We start from the raw sequence: 25505 nt of genomic DNA, 5'->3' as shown, positions 1-25505 counted from the left end.
GATAGATGGATATGTGATACTTTAGAAAAAAGTGATGGGGTTATGCAGCTGAAACAGTTGGCATCATGCACCTATGTGATTTTCCACATTTTCAGAGACATGAACTGTATTCTCACTATTGAGATAGGAGGAAAATCTCAGAGATGAACAAATGGAGGTGGAACATAAATAAAAGTCCATTCTATGAAAGATAACATTAAACAATATTATGGTCATGGACAAATTAATCATGCCTTTTATCAGAAATAGCACATAGATTGTTCACTAAATTGTTAGATGACAACAAATAGAAAGGACCCAACTATGTAGACTAGTTTCGTAAACTAAACCTAGTGCTCACGTCAGAGAAATTTGACATGGTTTCCAAAAACCTAATACCAAAATGTCCAGGTGATAGAGTTGAAGGAATCGCATTCTCTAGTTTTAGAAAAATTGCATTTTTTTATGATCATTCTTGCACCAAAACTGGATCAAATTTAAATAAAACAAGAGGGAGAAGTATACTTCATATGGAATCCATAGATGTAGCTCCCAAGGTGGTAGTTCACACCCAAACTAAATCCCAAAACCAGCTTCCACTGAGAATGGTGCAGCTTTGAATAAAGCTGGTTCAGCAATGCAGTTTTCAGCAAAACTGCAATCCAACAATATGGATAGAACAAGGGAGGTGAGCACAAAATTTCTCAGCAATTTTTTTGAAAAATTAAAAGAAAGAAGTTATCAGAAATCAGTCCAAGAAAGGAAGATCGAATTAGGGATTCCGGCGGCAAAAGCAGAGAGAGAATTGAGAGCAAAGAGTTGATCTGGAGAAGATCGCCTCCTCACCTTTTATAATCCTTAAGGAGCGCCACTCCTAATCGAATTAGGAGGTTCCTAATCCAAATCTTTATTTGGATTTGGACTCTATCAGTGGATAAGACATCCTCTTATGAGGATAAATGCTCTAGACCCATATCCAAACCCATTTTCGCCCATGACACATGATTGCTTATGCTATCATGTGACATCTTGATTAATCTCATTAATCATGGGCTTTAGGCCCATTGAGCAAGTGACTCACATCCCAAGATAGTTGTTGGCTCATTTAGGTTCAATTTGTATGGTGTGGGACCCCAACAATGACCTCACATAAGCCCATATGGGTTCAGCCCAACCTCTTGAAAGAATGGTAGGATCCATCTAATGGACGCCATAAAGGTTGCGGAATGGGTGGGCGAATTTCAAAAATTTCCTACCTTCTCCCAACTGGGAATCATATTCTCTAAATTTAGAATACAATATTCAAGGATCCTACTTGAACCATAATCAAACCAGATCTGTACCAAAAGATAAATGGGAGGAATATACCTGATCCGGAGAAGCAGTATCTCCCAAAGTTGGTGTTCACGCCCAAAGAATGCTCCAAGATCCGTTCCTACTGAAAATGACACAACTGTGGATGGAACAGAACCAGCAGGGTGCGTCCTACACACTGGATCCTTCACAAGAATCCTTTGGAAACACTAAACACTTAATCCTTTTAGTCTTTGTTGCAAGACTAATGTCAAGAACAGATTTCTTGACTTTCTTTTTCTGCAAAGATCTAATCTTGCAAAAACAGATGGCGACGGTAGGAGGAGAACTCTAAAGGCGAAAAGGGTGAACTACCTTTTTCTTTTTCTGGAGTATGAATGAGATCCTATCTCAATTCGCAGGAGATATCCTATATCTCTTCAAGGTGGTTCGAAATCTGATATTTCTCTCTCTTTGTTAGGGTTTCTCCTCCTTTCTTCTTGATTAAGAATCCTCCTAATTAGGAGTTATCCCAATCCAAATCAGTATTTGAATAGGGGATAATCTTAATCCTATCTGCAGATAAAGTTAGCTTACTCCTGATCTTATCAGGAGGTTACCAGATTCAAATCTAATTTGAATTTGGTCTCTAAGAGTGGATAAGGCAAAAGGCCCAATCCTTTTACTAACATTAATCTCAGATTCGCCCCAAGGATGGGTGATCATATCAGCCCACCTCGAAATGGGATTCTGGCCCATTAAGTGTTCAGTGCCTAATTACTTTCCAATCTGCTGCCCAGTTGGGTTTCTTTGTATGGCGTGGGACCCAAGCATTGATCTACACACCAGCCACATGGGTTCGGCCCAGCCTTTAATACAAGGCCCAACCGAATTCACTGAAAAACTCAATGAACCCCTTGAGTCCATCATATGGACCCTATGGGCCCAACACTTACATTAAGTGGTCCCTGGGCCAAGCCATCTTATAAAAACCCAGGGACTGTGGGCAGATGCAAGATTAGCCCATTAGGTATTATCCTTAATGGTCTTACACTTAACCTCTTAGCCCTTAATGATCAAGCACTGCCCGACAAGAGAGGACCTTTCCCTCGGCTGCAAGGAACAGTGCCGCACTCTCCTCTCACATGGATCCCGGGAATTAAAACCATTTGCAAACAATTCGAAACGTACATATATATATAAATATATTAATTTTGCAAAACAAAATTCCAATGATTGAAATCAACTGCCGGCAGTTTGGTTTCCATCAGAGAGAGTGCATTCCCGATCATTACCCTTTGTCCGACAAAGTGGCTGATTCTGTCACTATGATCATCCACTTAGATGAATTCTCAAACTGCCCCAACATACCCAGGTTTTGATCCCCGCTAAGGATCTCACTGATTGGCATATCAAAGGCAGCCTGATCCAACACCTAGTGAAGTGTCATAATCGAGTCTAGGGGTTAGGTGTAACTTTCCAGTTTTGCCCATCTATCTCCAAGGTCCAGGGCAATACTGGAAATCTGGTCCGGTTCAAGGATTCAAGTAATCCCATACTGCATGTGCCTCGGGTCTTACCCTGGTGGCTGAGACAGGCCATCCCAACACTTGGTGGCACACCAGTATCAGCCTTGGCAGGATAAATCTCCCCAGACTTATCCAACGGCTATGAACATTTAAAACTAACACGAGTCTCTATAAATGTCCAGTTTTAGGGTTTTACACAGAATTAAACCAAACAACATGAATCAAACATGCACTTTATTTATTTCCACTAAATAACAAAAGCATATCAAATCAGATTGAAGCTAAGGGCATACAAAAACTGTCTAACAGCTCCCACTTGCACTTAGGTCCAATCTGGTACAAGCCGGAGTCCCATAATTTCCACGTGTTTCTTAAACACCTTCTGTGTCAGTGGCTTAGTCAATGGGTCTGCCACATTATCCGCTGATGCTACCTTCTGAATCAGGACGTCCCCTCTACCAACGATCTCCCGCAGTACATGGTACTTTCTCTCGATGTGCTTTGACTTCGAGTGAGCCCGAGGCTCTTTAGCCTGGGCGATCGCTCCATTGTTGTCACACAACAATGGGATGGGAGATGTGCTGGATGGAATCGCTCCCAATTTGTGTATGATCTTCTTCATCCACACGGCTTCCTTGGCAGCTTCACTTGCGGCAATGTACTCGGCCTCGGTTGTGGAGTCTGCAGTGGACCCCTGTTTGCTGCTTTTCCAGCAAACAGCACACGATCCTATCGTGAAAACATACCCAGATGTAGACTTTCTATCATCTGGATCTGACTGGAAATCGGCATCGGTATACCCTATAACTTGCAGTGAACTACCATTGAATACCAGACAAAACTCTTTTGTCCTTCGAAGGTATTTGAGTATGTTCTTCACAGCAGTCCAATTCTCCTGCCCTGGGTTTGCCTGGAATCTGCTTACCACACTCACCGCCTGAGCAATGTCAGGGCGAATGCACAGCATGGCATACATGATGCTCCCTACGGCTGAGGCATAGGGAACGTCTCTCATGCTCTCAATCTCCTCAGAAGTCTTGGGAGACATCTTCTTGGAGAGAGTGACTCTGTGCCTGAAAGGAACGTTTCCTTTCTTGGAGTTCTCTTTGCTGTACCTCTTGACAATTTTGTCAATATAAGCAGCCTGGGATAATCCAATTATCCGCTTCGATCTATCTCTATAGAGTCGAAGACCCAATATGTATGAAGCTTCTCCAAGACCTTTCATGGAGAACTGCTGTGATAGCAATACCTTGACCGAAGTCAACATTCCTACATCATTCCCAATGAGTAGGATATCGTCCACGTACAACACCAAAAAGGTGATCTTATCCCCACTGGACTTCTTGTAAACACAGGGCTCATCCGGATTCTGCTCAAAGTCAAACGTTTTGACTGTAGAATCAAAACGGATGTTCCAACTCCTAGAAGCCTGCTTAAGTCCATAAATGGATCTATTAAGTTTACATACCATGTGTTCCTGACCAGCAGCAATGAAGCCTTGCGGCTGCTGCATGTAGATATCTTCACTAAGATCTCCATTCAGGAACGCGGTTTTGACATCCATTTTCCAAATCTCGTAGTCATGGTACGCTGCTACAGCTAGTAGGATCCTAATGGATTTAAGCATGGCCACGGGCGAAAAGGTTTTCTCATAGTCGATGCCTTCTTTCTGAGTATACCCTTTCGCCACCAAACGAGCTTTAAAGGTCTCAATCCTGCCATCGGGGCCCTTCTTCCTCTTGTAGATCCATTTGCAACCAATTGCTTTTACCTCGGAGGGTGGATCCACTAGAGTCCAGACTCCATTGGTCTCCATTGAGTCCATTTCAGCTCTCATGGCCTCCACCCACTTCTGGGAGTTTATGTCTAACATAGCTTCCGCGTAAGTCACGGGATCCTCTTCACTAGTCAAGGTTTCCACCAGGTAACTATCCTGGTCATAACCATATCGGACTGGTGGTCTGGATACCCGGGTGGTTCTTCTAGGTTGGTCATTACCTGGAATTTGTGGGACGTCTCCCACTGCTCCTGAGCTCTCCTCATCAAGAACTATTTCCTGACGATGGGTGTCCAGGATGTAATCGGATTCTAAGAATTGGGCGTTTCGACTGCAGAACACTTTCTGCTCACTCAGGTCATAGAATAGATAACCCACCGAATCCTTTGGGTAGCCTATAAACAGGCAACGGCTGGTTTTAGATTCCAACTTGTCCGCACTTGTTCTTTTAACGTGTGCAGGACAACCCCAAATCTTCAAGTGTCTTACACTTGGCTTCCTTCCGGTCCAAAGTTCATATGGAGTTTTCGGAACTGATTTGGTTGGAACCCGATTCAGCACGTAGATAGCAGTCTCTAATGTGTATCCCCAAAATCAGATTGAAGCTAAGGGCATACAAAAACTATCTAACACCTCTATGAAAAGGCCTAGCCGAATTTAGTACCAAATGCAGTGAACCCCTGAGTCCATCAATATGAGCTCTTAATGGGCCCAACATTTATAGTTAAATGATCCCCGAGTCCAAACATCCTATGAAGGCCCAAGGATAATGGACTTAAGTAAGATATAGCCCATCAGGTAAACAGTCCTTATTGGTATCTAACACTCAACCTCTCAGCCCACAATGATCAAACATTGCCCGACAGGGAAGAACCTCTCCCTTGACTGCAAGGTGTAGTGTTGCATCAATACTTGCAAGGGTCTCAGGAATTAAAACCTTTTGAAAATACTTTTTCTTAAAACATAATATATAATTATCATATAAATATATTTTGCAAAACAAATCTCAAACACAACTGAAATCAACTATCGATAATTTTGGTTTCCATCAGAGAGAGTACAATACCGATCATTCACTTTGTCCGACAAAGGGGCTGATCCTATAACTATGATCAGCCACTAATGTGAATTCTCAAACTGCCCTAACATACCTAGGTTTTGACCCACAAAGTATCTCACTGATTGGCATATCAAAGACAGTCCAATCTGACATTCAGTGCAGTACCATAATCAAGTCTATGGGTTATGTGTAACTTTCTAGTTTTTCTTATTAGTCTCCGAAGTCCAGGGAATAACTATCAATTGATATGGGTTTAGTGTTTCAAATACATGTGCTTCGAGTCTAACCCTAATAGCCGAAACAGGCTACACCAACCTCTTTGGCAGCACATTAGTGTCAACCTTGGCAAGATAAACTCAGCAAGTCTATCCAACGGCTAAGAACATTCTTAACTAACACGAGTCTCATTAGTGTCTAGTTTAAGGGGTAGTTACATACAAACACACCAATGATAATGTGAAACAACTATATACTTTTATTTATTTACAATAAATGTATCAGTACACCAATATGATTGGAGCTAAGGTCATACATTATCTAATAAGGGCTTCTGAGGCAAGAAGGGAATATCAGGAATGGAAAGAGAAAAATTCTCTTGCCCGGTGTTATTTCATGGTCTTCTTGGATAATTTTACCCAGAGACAATTTAATAAAATTGATATCTACAAAGATATCTTGGATAGTATAAAAACCATGTATGAGGAACAAAATCATTCTGCAAGACAAAAGGTCCTTAAACTATTGATGACTACGATGATGACCAAAAGCCAAGCAGTTCAAGACCATGTCATGCAGATGATAGGTTATATAAATGAATTGGAGGTTCTTGAATCCCAACTTGACGATGACACCAAGACTAATGACATCCTGAAATCTTTACCTTCATCCTTCAATCAGTTTGTAATGAATTACAACATGAACGAACTAAAATTTAGCTTGTAGGAACTCAACAATATGTTACAAAGAGTCAAATAACTTATTAAGAAAGATAAGCTAGTAGCCATGCTTGTTGAAGGTGGCAAATCTGGCAAGAAGAAATGGAAGGGTAAGAAGAGGTCTCAAAAAAGGGAGGCAAACCAAAGAAGCAAAAGAAAGACAAAGCATCTGATGAATGTCACTTCTGCAAGAAGACTGGGCACTAGAAGAGGAATTTTTCTTAGTATTTGGAATCCCACAAGAATAAAATAGGTAATTACAAATCTCTTATCATAGAGACCAATATGTTGGTTGAGAACATTTTAACCTTGGCAAGATAAACTAAACAAGTCTATCCAACGGCTGAGAACATTCTAAACTAACACGAGTCTCATAAGTGTCTAGTTTAAGGGGTAGTTACATACAAACACACCAAGGATAATATGAAACAACTATATACTTTTATTAATTTACAATAAATGTATCAGTACACCAATATGATTGGAGCTAAGGTCATACACTATCTAATAAGGGCTTATGAGGCAAGAATGAGGGAATATCAGGAATGGGAAGAGAAAAATTCTCTTGCCCGGTGTTATGTCATAGCCTTCTTGGATAATTCTACCCAGAGACAATTTGATAAAATTGATATCTACAAAGATATCTTGGATAGTATAAACACCATGTATGAGGAACAAAATCATTCTACAAGACAAAAGGTCCTCAAACTGTTGATGACTACGATGATGACCAAAAGCCAAGCAGTTCAAGACCATGTCATGCAGATGATAGGTTATATAAATGACTTGGAGGTTCTTGACTCCCAAATTGACGATGACACCAAGACTAATTCCATCCTGAAATCTTTACCTTCATCCTTCAATCAGTTTGTAATGAATGACAATATGAACAAGCTAAAATTTAGCTTGTAGGAGCTCAACAATATATTATAATGAGAAATAACTTATTAAGAAGGATAAGCTGGTAGCCATGCTTGTTGAAGGTGGCAAATCTAGCAAGAAGAAATGGAAGGGTAGAAAAAGACCTCAAAAAAGGGAGGCAAAGCAAAGAAACAAAAGAAAGACAAAGCATCTGATGAATGTCACTTCTGTAGGAAGACTAGGCATTGGAAGAGGAATTTTCCTTAGTATTTGGAATCCCACAAGAATAAAATAGGTAATTTCAAATCTCTTATCATATAGACCAATATGTTGGTTGAAAACATTTTAACCTTGGAAAGATAAACTAAACAAGTCTATCCAACGGCTGAGAACATTCTAAACTAACACGATTCTCATAAGTGTCTAGTTTAAGGGGTAGTTACATACAAACACACCAAGGATAATATGAAACAACTATATACTTTTATTAATTTACAATAAATGTATCAATACACCAATATGATTGGAGCTAAGGTCATACACTATCTAATAAGGGCTTATGAGGCAAGAATGAGGGAATATCAGGAATGGGAAGAGAAAAATTCTCTTGCCCGGTGTTATGTCATAGCCTTCTTGGATAATTCTACCTAGAGACAATTTGATAAAATTGATATCTACAAAGATATCTTGGATAGTATAAACACCATGTATGAGAACAAAATCGTTCTACAAGACAAAAGGTCCTCAAACTGTTGATGACTACGATGATGACCAAAAGCCAAGCAGTTCAAGACCATGTCATGCAGATGATAGGTTATATAAATGACTTGGAGGCTCTTGACTCCCAAATTGACGATGACACCAAGACTAATGCCATCCTGAAATCTTTACCTTCATCATTCAATCAGTTTGTAATAAATTACAACATGAACAAGCTAAAATTTATCTTGTAGGAGCTCAACAATATGTTACAAAGAGTCAAATAACTTATTAAGAAGGATAAGCCAGTAGACATGCTTGTTAAAGGTGGCAAATCTGGCAAGAAGAAATGGAAGGGTAAGAAGAGGCCTCAGAAAAGGGAGGCAAACCAAAGAAGCAAAAGAAAGACAAATCATTTGATGAATGTCACTTCTACAAGAAGATTGGGCATTGGAAGAGGAATTTTCCTTAGTATTTGGAATCCCACAAGAATAAAAAAGGTAATTTCAAATATCTTGTCATAGAGAGCAATATGTTGGTTATTTATGCATCCTAGTGTATTGATTTTGGGCCTTCCACTCATGCATGTAACACATTGTAAGGGTTCAAGGAAAGTTGAAGGCTGAATGATGATGAGGTTGTGCTTTGCTTGGGAATAACTACAACTGTTGCAACTATTGCTATAGGAATAGTACATTTAATTTTTAGAGAAGAAATTTTTACATTAAAAAATTGTCTTTATGTACCTTTACTTATAAGAAAATTGATTTCAGTTTTTAAGTTGTGTAAAGATGGTTATTCTATTTTGTTTAGTAATAAGATTACAACTAAATTGAATAACAATTTTTTTACTCATGGAGAACTTGGGAATGGTCTTTTTGCTCTTCATCCTTCTCTAAAAACAAATGTGACTGAAACTGTATCGGAACACATCCCTAAGAAAAGAACATGTGATACAGTTAACCCCACATGCCTGTAGCATTACCGACTTAGCGATATTAATGTAGAACATATCACAAGATTGGTGAAGGATGGTCCTCTATATTTTCTCACTGTGGAAGATCTACCAACTTGTAAACCTTGCCTCCAAGGAAAGATGGCAAAAGGGCCATTTGCAAATAAGTCTCAAAGAAGTACGGGCACACTTGACCTTATACATACTAATGTATATGGTCCCATGAATGTTAGGAAATAGAACAAATATTGTTATTTCATAACTTTCACTGATGATTATTTTCAATATGGTTCCTGTCATCTTAGTCCCAAACAAAGAAGGAACATGGCGTATGTGTGTGGACTGCCGAGCCATTAACAAAATAACAAGGATTCAAGGATGAATCATTTCGAGGAATGAGGGAATAATGGAGATTGAGGTACCGACCAAATGGCTCAATCTAATATTCCCAAATATTCTCAAGATCCTTTGTAAGGAATCGGTGGACCAATGACTAGGGCAAGAACAAAGAGGATGAAAGAGACTTTACAAGGCTTAATCATGAAAGTGCGTGACAAAGAAGTTGTTCTAGAAGATTCTAAGACTGTTCTAGCAGTTCCCAAAACTTCACCAAGGATAATCACCTATCTTTATGTGCAAGACGATGTGCAAGGCTTAGAACTTGAAGAACAAAGCTTGACGGGCTTGACGCATGAACAAGATAAGAAAATGCCCAATTCACATGCTAAGATGTATTGATGGGATTGTTTTTGTTTTGTCTTGTTGGTCTTGTTTTGTCTTGTCTTGTTTTACTTTGACTTTTCTATGCTTAGTTGTCATTAGTTGTAGTCTTTTAGAAGGATTCTTATTTCAAAGCAGATTTGTTTTCCTAAAATAAAGGGATCCTTATAAGTTAGGTGTTTCCTGATAAGACAATCATTTGATAAGAGTTTCCTTATAAGACTAAGAGTTTCCTTACAAGATAATGATGCTTACATGCCTATATAAAGGCTGCAACTATGTAATACGAGATCAATCAATAATACATGGTATTTTCAGCAAGATTAGCTTTGCCTTCTTGTGTTCTTGGTAGAATACAATGTCTTGACTTATCATGGGAGTGATCAACCTTTGTGGCATATTCAAGATTGGGGTCTTTATGGACTTAGTTTCCTTAAGGTTTTAATCTGATCAACTATAGCTTGTTTTTTAGCTTCTGGGTGCGCATAACTACTTGATTCAAGAGTTTGTAGAACAGGTCGTCTAGTGGGTACTTATCATTTGGTATCAAAGCCTTGGTTCTAGAAACAGGTTACTTATCCTTTGCTTATCCTTGTTTTGTATTTTTTTTTATCTTTGTGCATTTCTTGTGTTGTCCTTGCATAGTTTCTTTGAATTTTTTCATTTGACTTCTTTGTGTTTTCGAATAGAGTCAATTCTGTGTTTGTGTGTTTAGTTTGGCAAAAAAAAAAAAAAAACAGAGATAGGAAAGAACATTCAATTCAAAAAAAAAGAAAAAAAAAACCCGAAAAGAACATCCAATTCGAAAAAAAAAACAAAAAAAAGAAGAAAGAGGAGGAATTAGATTGCAGATTTGATTTTTAATCTTTTTCTTTGCATAATTGGGATTTCTTGAATTGCAAGATCATATTTCCTTTTTTTTGGGTTCGACTAGTTGACTAACAATCATTTTTGAGTTTGGATTTTCTTTTTCCATAAACAACTGTCTTACTATATTCGTTAGTACTAATCCTTATCAAATAAGGATTCTTGTGTCTAAATTAATTTAATTTCGTGTTCCATATTCTAGTGATTTCTTTTGCATGTCTTTTGCTTCCTTTTGAAGTTTTCTTATTTTTTCTTGGCTCCTATAATTGATTTTTCCTTACTTATTTCTACTATTTGCCTCAACTAAGTTTTTGAAGTTCTGATTTTGAGATTTGCCACCATCTAACCAATTGCTCCTTGAGATTTGTTGATCTTGATTATGTTAAGAACATAAAGGGGTCTGGCTTGAGTGAAAAAAAAAAAAAGGCAAAGAGAGGTGAGATCGTGATAACCATCTGATTTGAGTGTAAACACGTGAGGGAGTTTGTAAAGAACAAAAAAAAAAGAAAAGAAAAGAAACAAAGAGAGGTGAGGAACAAAATTCTTTTATTTCCAGTGAGTTTTTGCAGGTTATAACCATGAGTATTGAAGGAGAACCACAAGAGATTGACATGAAATTATTCATAAGGGCTGTTAATGAGAGGAAGATGATCCGGATTTGGAGGAATCATGTTTTAGATGAGGCAAGAAGGTTGTTTCCAAAAGAGATAGCAACTTGGGCAGCATAAAGATGAAGATTCCGACCTTTCAAGGAAAGAATGATCCCGAACTATATTTGGAGTGGGAAAGAAAGGTTAAGCACGTATTTGATTGCCATGATTACTCCAAGGAGAATAAAGTAAAACTAGCAGTCATGGAGTTCACAGATTATGCAAGCATATGGTGGGATTAATTGGTGATTAATAGGCGTAGGAATGAAGAGAGACCAATTCGGTCATGGGAAGAGATGAAATTGGTAATGTGCAAAGGATTTATACCTAGCCATTACTATAGAGATTTGCATAGAAAGTTGCAGAGGCTGGTTCAAGGTTCCATGAGTGTAGAGGACTATTACAAAGAGATGGAGATAGCCATGATTAGAGCAAACATAGAGGAGGACCAAGAAGCAACAATGACTAGATTTATTGGCGGCCTAAACAAGGAGATTGCTGATGTGGTGGATTTACAACACTATGTGGAGAAGGAGGAGCTATTGCACAAAGCCATTAAAGTGGAGAAGCAAAACAAATCAAAAGGGTTTAGGTCTAGTTCTTCATGGAAGCTTAATTAGAAGGACAATAAAGCTGCCTCATAAACAAAGGAGGAAGCAAAGCAAAAGGATTCAGTTATTGTTCATAAAAGTAAAACCAAAAATAAGACTTCTTTTAAATCACATGATGTTAAGTGTTTTTGGTGCTAAGGATTCGGGCATATTGCTTCTCAATGCCCGAACAAAAGAGTTATGATTGTGTTGGAGAATGGGAAAATAAAAAGTGCTAGCTCAAATGAGGATGAGATGCTACCATTGGAGGATTGTTCTGATGTTGAAGTCGTAGGACCCATTCATGGTGATTTGCTGGTTACAAAGAGAGCCCTAAGTATACAGTCTAAGGATGATGGTGATGAGGAGCAACATGAGCTTATTTTTCACACAAGATGCCATGTGAAGGATAAGGAATTTGAGGACCTATTTCCCGAGGATATTCCCCATGCATTACCTCCCTTAAGAGGTATTGAGCATCAAATCGATTTCTTACCCAGTTCTGCCATACCAAATCATGGAACTCTTGATATTTCAGCTGGGACATTGACAATTCAGTGGAACAGCATGTGTGGTGCACTAGCACGAATAGTTGGTTGGCATGATTAGAAGCTTGGTCACCGATTATTTAATGGTTCATACATTTGGAGCAAGATTCATTCTTTCAAGTCATCCCCTTACCCTGGGCAGAATTCATTACAGCAAATCATCATATTTGGAGACAAGGGAAAGGCAGAGCGTGATGGTTCTAATGAATATAACAATTACCAGCTAGGCTCGCTTAATACCACAGACCAGCCTATCAAGGACTTGAACAACATTAACATAGTTTTCCATATTGAAGATATGCTATATTCAAATGGATATATATCACAGTGGGATCAGTTCATACCCGGTTCTGCAACACCAAATCGACCTGCTTATAGAGCTAATCCCGAGGAAACAAAGGAGAAACAAAGGCAAGTGGATGAGTTGGTGTAAAAGGGTTTTGTAAGGGAGAGTCTTAGCCCATATTTTGTTCCTGTCATCTTAGTCCCAAACAAAGAAGGAACATGGCGTATGTGTGTGGACAGCCGATCCATTAATAAAATAATAAAGATTCGAGGATGAATCATTTTGAGGAAGGAGAGAATAATGGAGATCGAGGTGCTGGTCAATTGGTTCAAGCTAATATTCCCAAATATTCTCAAGATCCTTTGCAAGGAATCGGTGGACCAATGACTAGGGCAAGAACAAAGAGGATGAAAGAGGCTTTACAAGACTTAATCATGAAAGTGCATGAAAAAGAGGCTGTTCTAGAAAATTCTAAGACTGTTCTAGCAGTTCCCAAAACTTCACCAAGGATAATCACCTATCTTTATGTGCAAGACGATGTGCAAGGCTTAGAACTTGAAGAACAAATCTTGATGGGCTTGGTGCATGGACATGATAAGAAAATGCCCAATTCACATGCTAAGATGTATTGATGGGCTTGTTTTTGTTTTGTCATGTTGGGGTTGTTTTGTCTTGTTTTGTTTTACTTTGACTTTTCTATGCTTAGTTGTCATTAGTTGTAGTCTTTTAGAAGGATTCCTATTTCAAAGAAGATTTGTTTTCTTAAATTAAAGGGATCCTCATCAGTTAGGTGTTTCCTGATAAGATAATCATTAGTTAAGAGTTTCCTTATAAGATAATGATGTTTACATGCCTATATAAAGACTGCAACTATGTAATACGAGATCAATCAATAATACAATGGTATTTTTCAGCAAGCTTAGCTTTGCCTTCTTGTGTTCTTGGTAAAATAAAATATCTTGACTTATCAAGGGAGTGATCAACCTTTGTGGCATCTTCAAGATTGGGGTCTTTAAGGACTTAGTTTCCTTAAGGTTCTAATCTGATCAACTGTAGCTTGTTTTCTAACTTTTGGGTGCGCATAACTACTTGATTCAAGAGTTTCTAGAGCAGGTCGTCTAGTGGGTTCTTATCAGTTGCTTTGTTTAATTTCTTATCTTTTCATTGTTTAATTGAATAACTAATTGCTAGATAGGAAATTGTTGAAATTTTTGAATTTGAGTTTAAATTTCAAATCTGAATTAAATTTTAATTTTAATTCGAACCTAAATTTGAATTTGAATTTGAATTTCAAATTTCAAAATTAAAATTTTAAATTTTTGATTAAAAAATTGAAAAAAAATTTAAAAACTTATTTCAATTTGAAAATTGAAATTTGAATTCTGGGAATTTGTATTCTAGAGCATGCATCATATAGGTTTATTTAATCATTGAAATTATTATAGTTTGTTGTGAATGTGTTGGGTGTTCTTTTAATTATTTTAATTGTTCCTTTTGCTTAGTTTGTTCATTCATTTTATTCTTTTATGTTTAATTTATCAATTGCATTTTAGAAACAATTGTTCGTGCATTGTAGTTAGTTGCATTTTGTTGTGTTTATTTTGTCTTTTCGTTAATTCGTTTAAGGGCATCCAACTTAAATAAGATAAGGTGGGGATTTCATCACCCTTCCTTAGCCCAAAAATCGCCACCATTCACGTGCGGTTCACCCTAGACCTAATTTAAAATTTGGATATAACGATCCTTTAGGGAAGCCTCACATTTGGTTCAAAAGTGTGCTGAATTTTAGGGAAGCTTGAAATTATTTTCCATAACCGGTGGTTGGTGCCTAAGGAAGGAGGTTAAATGGCTACGCCTAAGCGGGTTTTGTGGTTACTTAATTAGGTCCTTGCGAGAGCAAGGGGAGCCTCCCACATCTTCACCTCTTACCTGGCTAACCAAAGGAAGTGGTGTAATTCCAAGTGAAGCTAAAAGGATTCACATTGGTTGAATCACTACTTTAGGAAACCCTAGGTCAGTCCTTAGGTTGTGTGGTTGATTTGTTTGTGTTTAAAAAAAGAAAAAAAGAAGAAAAAAAAATTAAATATTCAAATTTGAATTTAAATTTCAAATTTTGAATTTGAATTTAAATTTTGAATTAAAAAATTTTTAAAAATCAAATTTGAGTTTGAATTTCAGAATTTAAATTTCAAGATCTAAATTTTAAATTAAAATTCAAAATTAAAATTTCAAATTTCAAAAAAAAAGAAGAAAAATGGGGTTAAAATAACATGAATTTAATGGCCGGAGTTTGTGGAATGAGAAATTACTTCCAACTTGAGCCACAAATAGATTGGAACCATATGTCTTAACAACTGGACATGATTAATGATATGGCCCAAAGACTTGACCAAGGCCTTGCACGTCATCAACAAAGTGGCTCATACCCAACCTTGTCATCCTATCCATCATGTTCCATCTGTGCATGCCCGGCCCATCATGTTGAAGGGATGGGATATCCATCACATGGATGCCCAAGTCTTACGGAATGGACTGGGCGAATTTCAAAAATTTCTCCCAACTTTGCAGGGAATCGAATTCCCAATTTTAGAAAAACCTATTTTTCAAGGATCAATCTTGAACCATGAACCAAACCAGATCTGAACCAAAAGGAGTAGGAGGGAGGATGTACCTGATACAGAGAATTAGTATCTCCAAATGGAGGTGTTCATGCCCAAGGAAGGATCCAAAGACTGCTCCCACTGAAGATGCCGCAGTGCAGGATGGAGCAGAATCAGCAATGTTCTTCAAAAGGAACTTGACCCTTCACAAGAATCAACTAGATGGCTTATGAGTACAGCTCCAATCAATCTTTTCCCAAAAGATTGGTATCAAGATCAGATCTTGGTTCCTCCCAAGAACTAGAGATCGAACTGAAGGTAATGGCGGCGGTAGGAAGGAAGCGGCAAGAGAGATTTTGTAGAGGTTGCAGAATTCTCTCTTTTGTGATTTCAGCTCTTAAGAAAAGAGTCTTGGGTTGCATTTCTAAAGGCTGCCGCCCCCTCCTCCTTTTATAGATTTAAAGGGATCAGCTCCTAATCCTATTAGTAGTTGCTGATCCAAATTATATTTGGATTAGAAGTCCGTTTAAGTGATAAGGGAGAACCCTATGGGCCCAACACTTACCCTAAGTGGTTCCTAGGACAAGCCACCTTGTAATACCCAGGGACTGTGGGCAGATGCAAGATTAGCCCATCAGGTATTATTTTCAATGGTCTTACACTTAACCTCTTAGCCCATAATGATCAAACACTGCCCGACAAAGGAGGACCTCTCCCTCGACTACAAGGAACAGTGTTGCACTCTCTGCTTACATGGATCTCGGGAATTAAAACCTTTTGCAAATCATTTCGAAACCCTAACATATATATATATATATATATATATATCTTTATATATTTTGCAAAACAAAATCTCAACAATTGAAATCGGTTGTCGGCAGTCTTGGTTTCCATCAGAGAGAGTGCATCCCTGATCATTACCTTTGTCTGACAAAGGGGCTGATACTATCACTATGATCGCCCACTCAAATGAATTCTCGGACTGTCCCAACATACCCAGGTTTTGACCCCCGCTAAGGATCTCACTGATTGGTACATCAAAAATAGCCCAATCCGACACCTAGTGTAGTATCATAATCGAGTCTAGGGGTCAGGTGTAACTTTCCAGTTTTTCCCATCTATCTTCAAGGTCCGGGGCAATACTAGAAATCTGGTCTGGTTCAAAGGTTCTATTAATCCTACACTACATGTGCTTTGGGTCTCACCCTGGCAGCTGAGACAAGCCACCCCAACAGTTGGCAGCACACCAGTGTCAGCCTTGGCAAGATAAATCTCCCCAGACTTACCCAATGTCTACGAACATTCTAAACTAACACAAGTCTCATTAAGTGTCCAGTTTAAAGGTATTACACAGAAACACAACACAGGAACATGAATCAAATGTGTACTTTATTCATTTACAATAAATTCATAGTGTAGATATTTCTAATTGAAACTAAGGGCATACAACTATCTAACACATGTCAGCTAGTGCCCTACGACGGGCCCATGTCAACTAGTCCGTCCAAACCAAATACATGTGGCCAACACATTTTTCCAACCCAAGGCTAACTCATTCTCTAGTCCATATAATCCTGGGTGGGAAAATCAGCCAAACTTCAATTATATGGACCAAGTCCAAGAAAACCCCCTGCCAGATATGCACTCTTAATGGTCTAAAGCCCAGACTCATTGGGAGTACAATGATTACCTTGGGACTCAAACGGCTCAACCATGTCAAACCTATACAGAGTCCCAATAGCAATACCACCCATCTAACTCAACGGCCCAAAGTTTTCAGAGGACACAAGTACATATTTCATTCCAGTAGGCGTTCCCTAGGAACCAACTGGTTCAACCGTATCAGGCTTACCCACAACCTCCTCAAACCCGTACCAATGATGACCAATTCATGAAGCTTCAGCAGCTGATCCTAAACCAGCAGCAGTCCATCAATAGATTAGAAAGCCAAATATGACAGCTAGCCGAAGCCAAGAAGAGGAGAGGAGTAGGGCAATTTCCAAGTCAACTAGTTGTGAGTCCTAGAAATCAGCCACCGAGTTTTCCTCCACAACAATTCAACCACCTCCTAAGGACTCTCAGCTTAAAAATACCAAGGCTATTACAACCTTAAGGGGTGAGATGATTTTAGAGGACCTGTATGAAAAAAAGAAAGTTGAAGAAGAAGAAAAGGAGTAGGAAGACCCTATAGTAAACCAACCCGTAGTTCCCTTTCCAAATGCACTCACAGTCGGGCCGGTGCTAAAGAATAAAGAAAGTCACAACGAGGAGAGCCGGGAAGTCCATATTAACATCCCTCTCCTCAATGTGATCCAACATGTCCTAGCCTATGCCAAGTTCTTGAAAGAGTTATGTATTCAAATAATGGAGCCACAATCGGCCCCTCAAAAAATGATGCTCTCGAAAAATGTTAGTGCAGCTCTCCTAAATCAACTCCCTCGGAACATGAAAGACCTTCGTGCTCCTTTAATAAGCTATGTCATCACTGGAATCACCTTCGATTGGGCACTAATGGATCTTAGGGCTAGTATAAATCTGCTTCCATCCATTTATGATAGGTTCAGGATCGGCGAGTTAAAATCAACCCCAATAATTCTGTAACTCACTAATTGTTAGCTTCAGCTAGCTATCCTATTTGGCTCTTTAATCTAGTGGTGGACTGCTGCTAAGTTAGAATCAGTTGTTGAAGCTGCATGAATTTGTCATCAACTGTACTGGTCTGAGGAGGTTGTGGGTAAACCTAATAAAGTTGGACCCGCTAGTGCCTAGGGTAAGTCTACTGAAATTGGCTCTGAACTTGTGGCCTCTAAAATTGGTGGGCCATGGAGTTAGATGGATGGTACTGTTGGGACTGTGTGTTATGTTGATGTGTCCTCCAAGAAAAGTTAGGGTGATTTCTCCATCCAGGGTTGTAAGTATTTGAAAATGGGTCATTATTAGGCCTCGAGAAACTTTGTGCTACCTGAACCTGTTCTTGGATAAATGGCGGAAGCTAGGCCGCCGTTGGACAATCATCAACTTGGTGGGTCGGGCTAGCACAAATGGAGCAAACTTCAGGATAAGGTGTAGATGGGCTAGTTGCTTGTTATAGGTAAAGAATTGATCAAGCTTTTGGGCTAGAAGATTTACCTTGTCCAATTTTCTAGAAATTGCATTCAGGTCGATTCTTTGCTTGAGCTCTATTTTGTTCCTGACTTCGTAGAGCCCTACCCTCTTTGAGGGTTCCACAAACCTCTCACAGGAATATAATGATGCATTGTTGATGAAATTTTCAATCAATGTTTTGAAAAGAGCATATGCTTCATCCTCACTTTTACTCATAAATGCCCCACCACAGGATGCATCTACCATTTGCTTGTATTGATCAATCAAACCTTTATAGGAGGCTTGAACAATTTGCCACTTGGACAGGCCATGGTGTGGGCACTTCCTCAACAACTCTTTCATTCTCTCCCAAGACTCATGAATTTGTTCACCCGGTGTTTGGGTGAATCCAGTGATGGCTCTTCTCATAGTGTTGGTTCGTCCTATAGGGTAGAACTTTCTAAGGAATTCTTGCTACATTTCTACCCAAGTTCTAATAGGTCTCCCTATAGTTCCCAACCAGTGGTTAGCCTTGTCTTTCAAGGAGAAGGGGAAAAGAGTTAATCTAAGGGCATCATCCTTAAAGTTTTGGATCTTTATAGTGGAACAAATTTCCAAAAACTCATCTATGTGTTTGCATGGGTCCTCACTCGGGTTCCCGTAGAAAGAGGGGAGCATCTGGATTGTGCTTGATTTAATCTCATACTACAAGGCTTGGGTATCCGACAATAGTATGCAAAATGAAGGGTTATACTAGGTCGGAGTGAAATACTCCTTTAGTTTTCTGGGCTGTTCATCATCGATCCTGGCCATTTGGTTGTCTTGCTGGTGATGGAGGTATCTATCTATCTCATGTATGGGTTCTAATATTTCTCTCCTCAGAGATCTCCTTCCCAACATATGACTCAGAAGTCCCTTTTTCTTCTTTTTTGAAATTTGAAATTTAAATTCAAATTTAGATTTTGAAATTTAAACTTCTGAAATTTAAATTTAAATTTGAATTTTTAAATTAAAAAAAAGCAAGCATTTTACACACAGCCTAGGGGCTGACCTAAGGTTTCCTAAACTAGTGGTTCAACCAATGTGAATCCTCTTAGGTTCACTTGGAATTACACCACTTCCTTTGGTTATTCAGGTAAGAGGTGGGGATGTTGGAGGCTCCCCTTGCTCTCACAAGGACCTAATTAAGTAACCACAAAACACGCTTAGGTTTAGCCAATTAACCTCTTTCCTTAGACACCAACCACCGATTATGGAAAGTAATTACAAGCTTCCCTAAAATTCAGCACACTTATGAACCAAATGTGTGGGGCCTCTTAAAAGATCTTGCTATCTAAATTTTAAATTAAGGTTTAGGGTGAACCACACATGAAAGGGTGGTGGTTTTTTTGGCCAAGGAAGGGTGATGAAATCCCCACCTTATCTTATTTAAATTGGATTGTCCTTAAATGGATTAACAGAAAAACATAGTTATTAATCCTAAAAATGAGATTGCACCTGCTGAAATCAGAAATAAAAGACAATAGAAATCACTATTCTTAAAACTAAAATCGCACCAAGCAAGAAAAATTAAAGGCATGAAAAAAATACAGGAATAATTAATTCTTAAACGAAAAAAAAAAACTCATGCAAATACAGAAATAAACAAATAACTAACTAGATCTGTAGACAAAACAAAAGAAAAATATTATCTTAAAAAAATATAGCCAAATCTATTAAGAAATAAAAATAAAAATAAATAACCAAAGATTCAAAAACACTAATCTACCAAGATAAATTCAAAAATAAAAAGAAAAGTCAGAAATAAGTTGGGATGACCACACCTGAATCGCTACCCAATATTTTTTTTTGTGCATAGTTTGGTAATGTTCCAACACCCCGCCTTCGGCTACTACATCCTATGAAAATAAAGAATAATTATGAGAGTTTTATTTCCAAAGATCAGAAAACTAACGAAAAAAAAATAATGTAAATGGATCAAAAAAAAAAGAAATAAAAATTTTTAATCCATTGCTTCCCCGGCGACGACGCCAAAAACTTGGTGTGCCAGGAAAGAGTTGTCAAACACCCATGGCACTAGTTTAGAGATTTGTAAATTTTTCCAATCCTCACGTAACCTTAAACAACGTAGTACGTGGTGAGGAAGGGGTTGAACCCATAGGGAAGCAAGAATAAAAATTATTATTTTTGTTCTAGAAAAATAAAAGGAAAATATATCTGGGATTTGCAGAAAATAAGAACATAAAATTTATTAATGTTGAAATTAAATATTCTGAATTGAACAAGGCAAAAATTAAAATTCAGAAATTAAAGAACACTAAAATAAAAAATAATAAATAAAAATGATCCAAAATTTGGATGAAGTAGAGATAGTGAAGGGACGAGAGATCCATCATATGGATGGCCAAACCCTACAGGAAGGTTGGGCAAAATTTCAAAAATCTCTCTCTCTCCCATTTGGGAATCGCATTCCCTATTTTAGAAAACTGCATTTTCAAGGATCATTATTGAAACAAAACCGGATCAGATCTAAAACCAATAGGAAGTGAGGGATATACCTGATACGAAGTAGTAGTAACTCCCAATGAAGGTGTTCATGCCCAAGGAGAAGACTAAAATCCGCTTCCACTAAAGATGACATAGTGTGTGGTGAAGCAAAATCAACAGGATGGCTCTTTAGCAAGAATCGGGATTCTTCAGCAAGAATTGAACAGGGGCTGGTGAGCACGACTTCAAGTTGTTTCTTCAAACAGGAAACAATATCAAGAACCTTTCTTGATTAGATACACAAGTGGAGATTGAATTGGGTAGGGATTGCAAGAACAGGAGGGAACTCTGCAGATTGATGTGTATGAAACTAAGGAATTCGCCCCCTATGTATAGTCTCCTTTGGATTAGCTTCCCAATCTAATTAGAAGAGAGTTTCTTGATCCAAATATGATATTTGGATCTAGACTCTTAAATTGATAAGACTTATCTTATCCTTTCAGCTAATCTTAATCAGATTATAAATAAGATATTGCCTCCTTTTAATTAACTAACTTAAGCCCAGTACGAATTGGGCTTTAGGCCCATTAAGCTTATGTGCTCACTTACTCCTTAACTTGCTGCCCAGTTGGCTCTCTTTGTACAGTGTGGGACCTTTATATCGATCTATACATCAGCCACATGGGTTCAGCTCAGCCTTTGTTACAAGTCCTAGCTGAATTCACTGTAGGAGATAGTGAACCCCTGAGTCCATCACCACAGGTTCTTAATGAGCCCAATATTTACACTAAATGGTTCTTGGATCCAGCCACCTTATGAAAACCCAAGAACTATAGGCAGATGCAAGATTAGCCCATCAAGTATTATCCTCAATGGTCTTTCACTTACCTCTCAGCCCATAATAATCAAACACCGCCCCACAAGAGAGGGCCTCTCCCTCGGCTGCAAGGTATAGTGCTGCACTCTCTACTCACATGGATCCCGGGAATTAAAACCTTTTGCAAATATTTTGAAACCATAATATATATATATATATATATATATATATATATATATAGTATATCTCTATATAAATATATTTTGCAAAAAACAAATTTCAACGTTTGGAATCAACTACCAGTAGTTTAGGTTTCCATTAGAGAGTGCATTCCCCGATCATACCACAATGACATGAATGGATTATATACTTTATTCATTTACAATAAATGTCAAAAGATACATCAATCTGATTGGAGCTAAGGGCATAATTGTCTAATAGCTCCCACTTGCACTTAGGTCAAATCGGGTACAAGTCGGAGTCCCATACTTTCCACGTGTTTCTCAAACACTTTCTGTGTAAGTGGATTAGTCAATGGGTCAGCTGCATTCTCCGCTAGTGCTACTTTTTGAATTAGGATGTCCCCTCTACCAATTATCTCCCACAGTACACGGTACTTTGTCTCGATGTGCTTCAACTTCGAGTGGACTCATGACTCCCTAGCCTGAGCTATATCTCCATTAATGTCACATAACAATTGAATGAGTGATTTGCTGGATGGAACTACTCCTAATTCTTGAATGAACGTCTTCATCCAGACGACTTCTTTAGTAGCTTCACTTGTGGCAATGTATTTGGCTTCCATTGAGGAATCTACGGTGGAACCTTATTTGCTACTTTTCCAACTAACTACACAAGCCCCCATCAAAAAGATGTACCCGGATGTAGACTTTCTATCATCTGGATCTGATTGGAAATTGGCATCAGTGTACCCTTGGATCTATAGTGAACTACCCCCGAATACAAAATAAAACTCTATTGTCCTTTGAAGGTATCTCAGTATGTTCTTCACAGTTGTCCAGTGTTCCTATCTTGGGTTAGATTGGAATCTACTTACCCCACTCACTGCTTGAGCAATGTCAGGATGAGTGCATAACATGGCATACATGATGCTCCCTATGACTGAGGCATATGGAATCTCCTTCATGCCCTCAATCTCCTCGGGAGTCTTGGGAGACATACCCTTGGAGAGAGTGACTCCATGCCTGAAAGGAACATTTCCATTCTTGGAGTTCTCCATACTGTATCTCTTGACAATTTTGTCAATGTAAGTAGACTGGGATAATCCTATTATCCTCTTTGATCTATCTGATCTTTCTCTATAGAGTCAAAGTCCCAAGATATAGGTGGCTTCTCCAAGATCTTTCATGGAATATTGTTGTGAAAGCCACACTTTCACCGTAGTTAACATTCCTACATCATTCCCAATGAGTAGAATGTCATCTATGTATAGAACCAAGAACGTAGCCATATTCCCACTGGTTTTCCTATAAACATAGGATTCATTTGGATTTTGTTCAAAGTCAAACAGTTTGATAGTAGAACCAAACCAAATGTTCTAACTCCTGGAAGCCTGTTTCAGTCCATATATGGCTCGGTTAAGTTTGCATACCATATGTTCTTGACTGGCAGCAAAAAATCCTAGTGGTTGCTGCATGTAGATATCTTCAGTAAGATCTCTGTTTAGGAATGTGGTTTTTGTTAAATAGTTTTGTATGCCCTTAGCTTCAATCCGATTTGATGTACTTTTGTTCTTTAGTATAAATAAATAAAGTGCATGTTTGATTCATGTTGTTTGGTATAATTCTGTGTAAGAACCTAAAACTAGACACTTATAGGGACTCGCGTTAGTTTTAAATGTTCACAACCATTGGATAAGTCTGGGGATATTTATCCTACCAAGGCTGATACTGGTGTATCACCAAGTGTTGGGATGGCTTGTCTCGGCCACCAGGGTAAGACCCAAGGCACATGTAGTATGGGACTACTTGAATCCTTGAACTGGACCAGATTTCTAGTATTGCCCTGGACCTTGGAGACAGATGGTCAAAACTGGAAAGTTAAACCTAACCCCTAGACTCAATTATGACACTTCACTAGGTGTCAGATCAGGCTATCTTTGATATGTCAATTAGTGAGATCCTTAGCAGGGGTCAAAAACTGGGCATGTTGGGGCAGTCTGAGAATTCATCTGAGTGAGTGATCATAATGACATGATCGGCCCCTTTGTCGGACAATGGTAATGATTGGGCATGCACTCTCTCTGATGGAAACCAAACTGCCGACAGTTGATTTCAATCGTTGGAATTTTGTTTTGTAAAATATATATATATATATATATATATAGGTATATGTACAGTTTCAAAAAGTTTGCAAATGGTTTTAATTCCTGGGATCCATGTGAGTAGAGAGTGTGGCACTATTCCTTGTAGCCGAGGGAGAGGTCCTCTCTTGTCGGACAGTGCTTGATCATTAAGGGCTGAGAGGTTAAGTGAAGACCATTTAGGATAATACCTGATGGGCTAATCTTGCACCTGCCCATAGTCCCTGGGTTTTTATAAGATGGCTTGGCCCAAGGACCACATAATGTAAGTGTTGGGCCCATAGGGTCCATGTGATGGGCTTAGGAGTTTACTGAGCTTTTCAATGAATTCGGCTGGGCCTTATAATAAAGGCTGGGCTGAACCCATGTGGCTAGTGTGTAGATCAATACTTGGGTCCCACGCCATACAAAGAAGCCCAACTGGTCAGCGGATTGGAAACTAGTTAAACAATGAACACTTAATGGGCCAAAAGCCCATTACGAGCTGGGCTGATATGATCACCCATCTATGGGGTAAATCAAAGATTATTGTTAGTAAAAGGATTGGGCCTTTAACCTTATCCACTCTGGGAGACCAAATTCAAATCAGATTTGAATCTGGTAACCTCCTAATAAGATCAGGAGTAAACTAACTTAATCTACAGATAGGATTAAGATAATCCCCTATCCAAATACTAATTTGGATTGGGATAACTCCTAATTAGGAGTTTTTCTTAATCAAGAAGTAAGGAGGAGAGAAGCAATTCAGCCATCTTCATCCCAGGAGTTCTCCTCCAGCCGCCACCATTCCCTCTTGCAAGATTTGATCTTTGCAGCAATAGGAAGTCAAGAAATCAGTTCTTGACATCAGTCTTGCAAGAAAGACTAAAAAAGATTCGGTGTTTAGAGTTTCCAGAGGTTTCTTGCGAAGGGTCCAGTGTGTAGGACGCACCCTGCTGGTTCTATTCCACCCATAGCTGTATCATCTTCAGCAAGAGCGGATCTTGGTGTCTTCTTTGGGCGTGAACACCAACTTTGGGAGATACCGTTTCTCTGGATCAGGTATAATCCTCCCTTTTTCTTTTTGGTTTAGATCTGGTTCAATTATGGTTCAAGTAGAATCCTTGAATATTGTATTCTAAATTTAGGGAATATGATTCCTAGTTGGGAGAAGGTAGGAAAATTTTTGAAATTTGCCCACCCATTCCGCAACCATCATGGCATCCATTAGATGAATCCTACCATTCTTTCAGTGGTATCAGAGCCACATGTTCAAATCTTGAACCAAATGAAAATCAGATCTGAACTTACGCAGATGGACAAAAGTTGTTCTACCAAGATTTGCACAGATTGTTTTCTTTTTTCAAGAAATTGTTTCTTGTTGAGGGCGATTGATCTGAAATTAATTTCTGTTAAATCCAAAATTTATTTAGAACTGTTGTTTATTTATTTTGATTTGATGG

At 38.6% G+C, this 25505-nt stretch overlaps 1 protein-coding gene and 1 non-coding gene across 2 annotated transcripts; both read left to right on the top strand.

The window, feature by feature from the left end:
• Positions 1 to 7035: 7035 nt before the first annotated feature.
• LOC148846124 (uncharacterized) lies at positions 7036 to 7488 on the top strand. The gene has a single exon (XM_088955928.1). It carries the CDS (start codon positions 7036 to 7038, stop codon positions 7486 to 7488), a length of 453 nt encoding a protein of 150 aa, XP_088812054.1.
• An 11273-nt stretch (positions 7489 to 18761) lies between these two features.
• LOC148846123 (small nucleolar RNA R71) lies at positions 18762 to 18868 on the top strand. Its single transcript, XR_016102697.1, has one exon. It is a non-coding gene; the product is annotated as a small nucleolar RNA R71 (small nucleolar RNA).
• Positions 18869 to 25505: the final 6637 nt, after the last annotated feature.

This window comes from Nelumbo lutea, chromosome 7 (assembly GCF_056320005.1).
Source record: "Nelumbo lutea isolate HS-2025 chromosome 7, American lotus-T2T, whole genome shotgun sequence".
NCBI classification, from domain to species: domain Eukaryota; kingdom Viridiplantae; phylum Streptophyta; class Magnoliopsida; order Proteales; family Nelumbonaceae; genus Nelumbo; species Nelumbo lutea.
Note: the sequence above shows the minus strand (reverse complement) of the source record. Positions and strands in the feature narration are given on the sequence as shown.

What these genes read in the sequence shown, in the direction of transcription:
- LOC148846124 (XM_088955928.1), top strand. Translation starts at nt 7,036, where the DNA reads ATGTATCAGTACACCAATATGATTGGAGCTAAGGTCATACACTATCTA.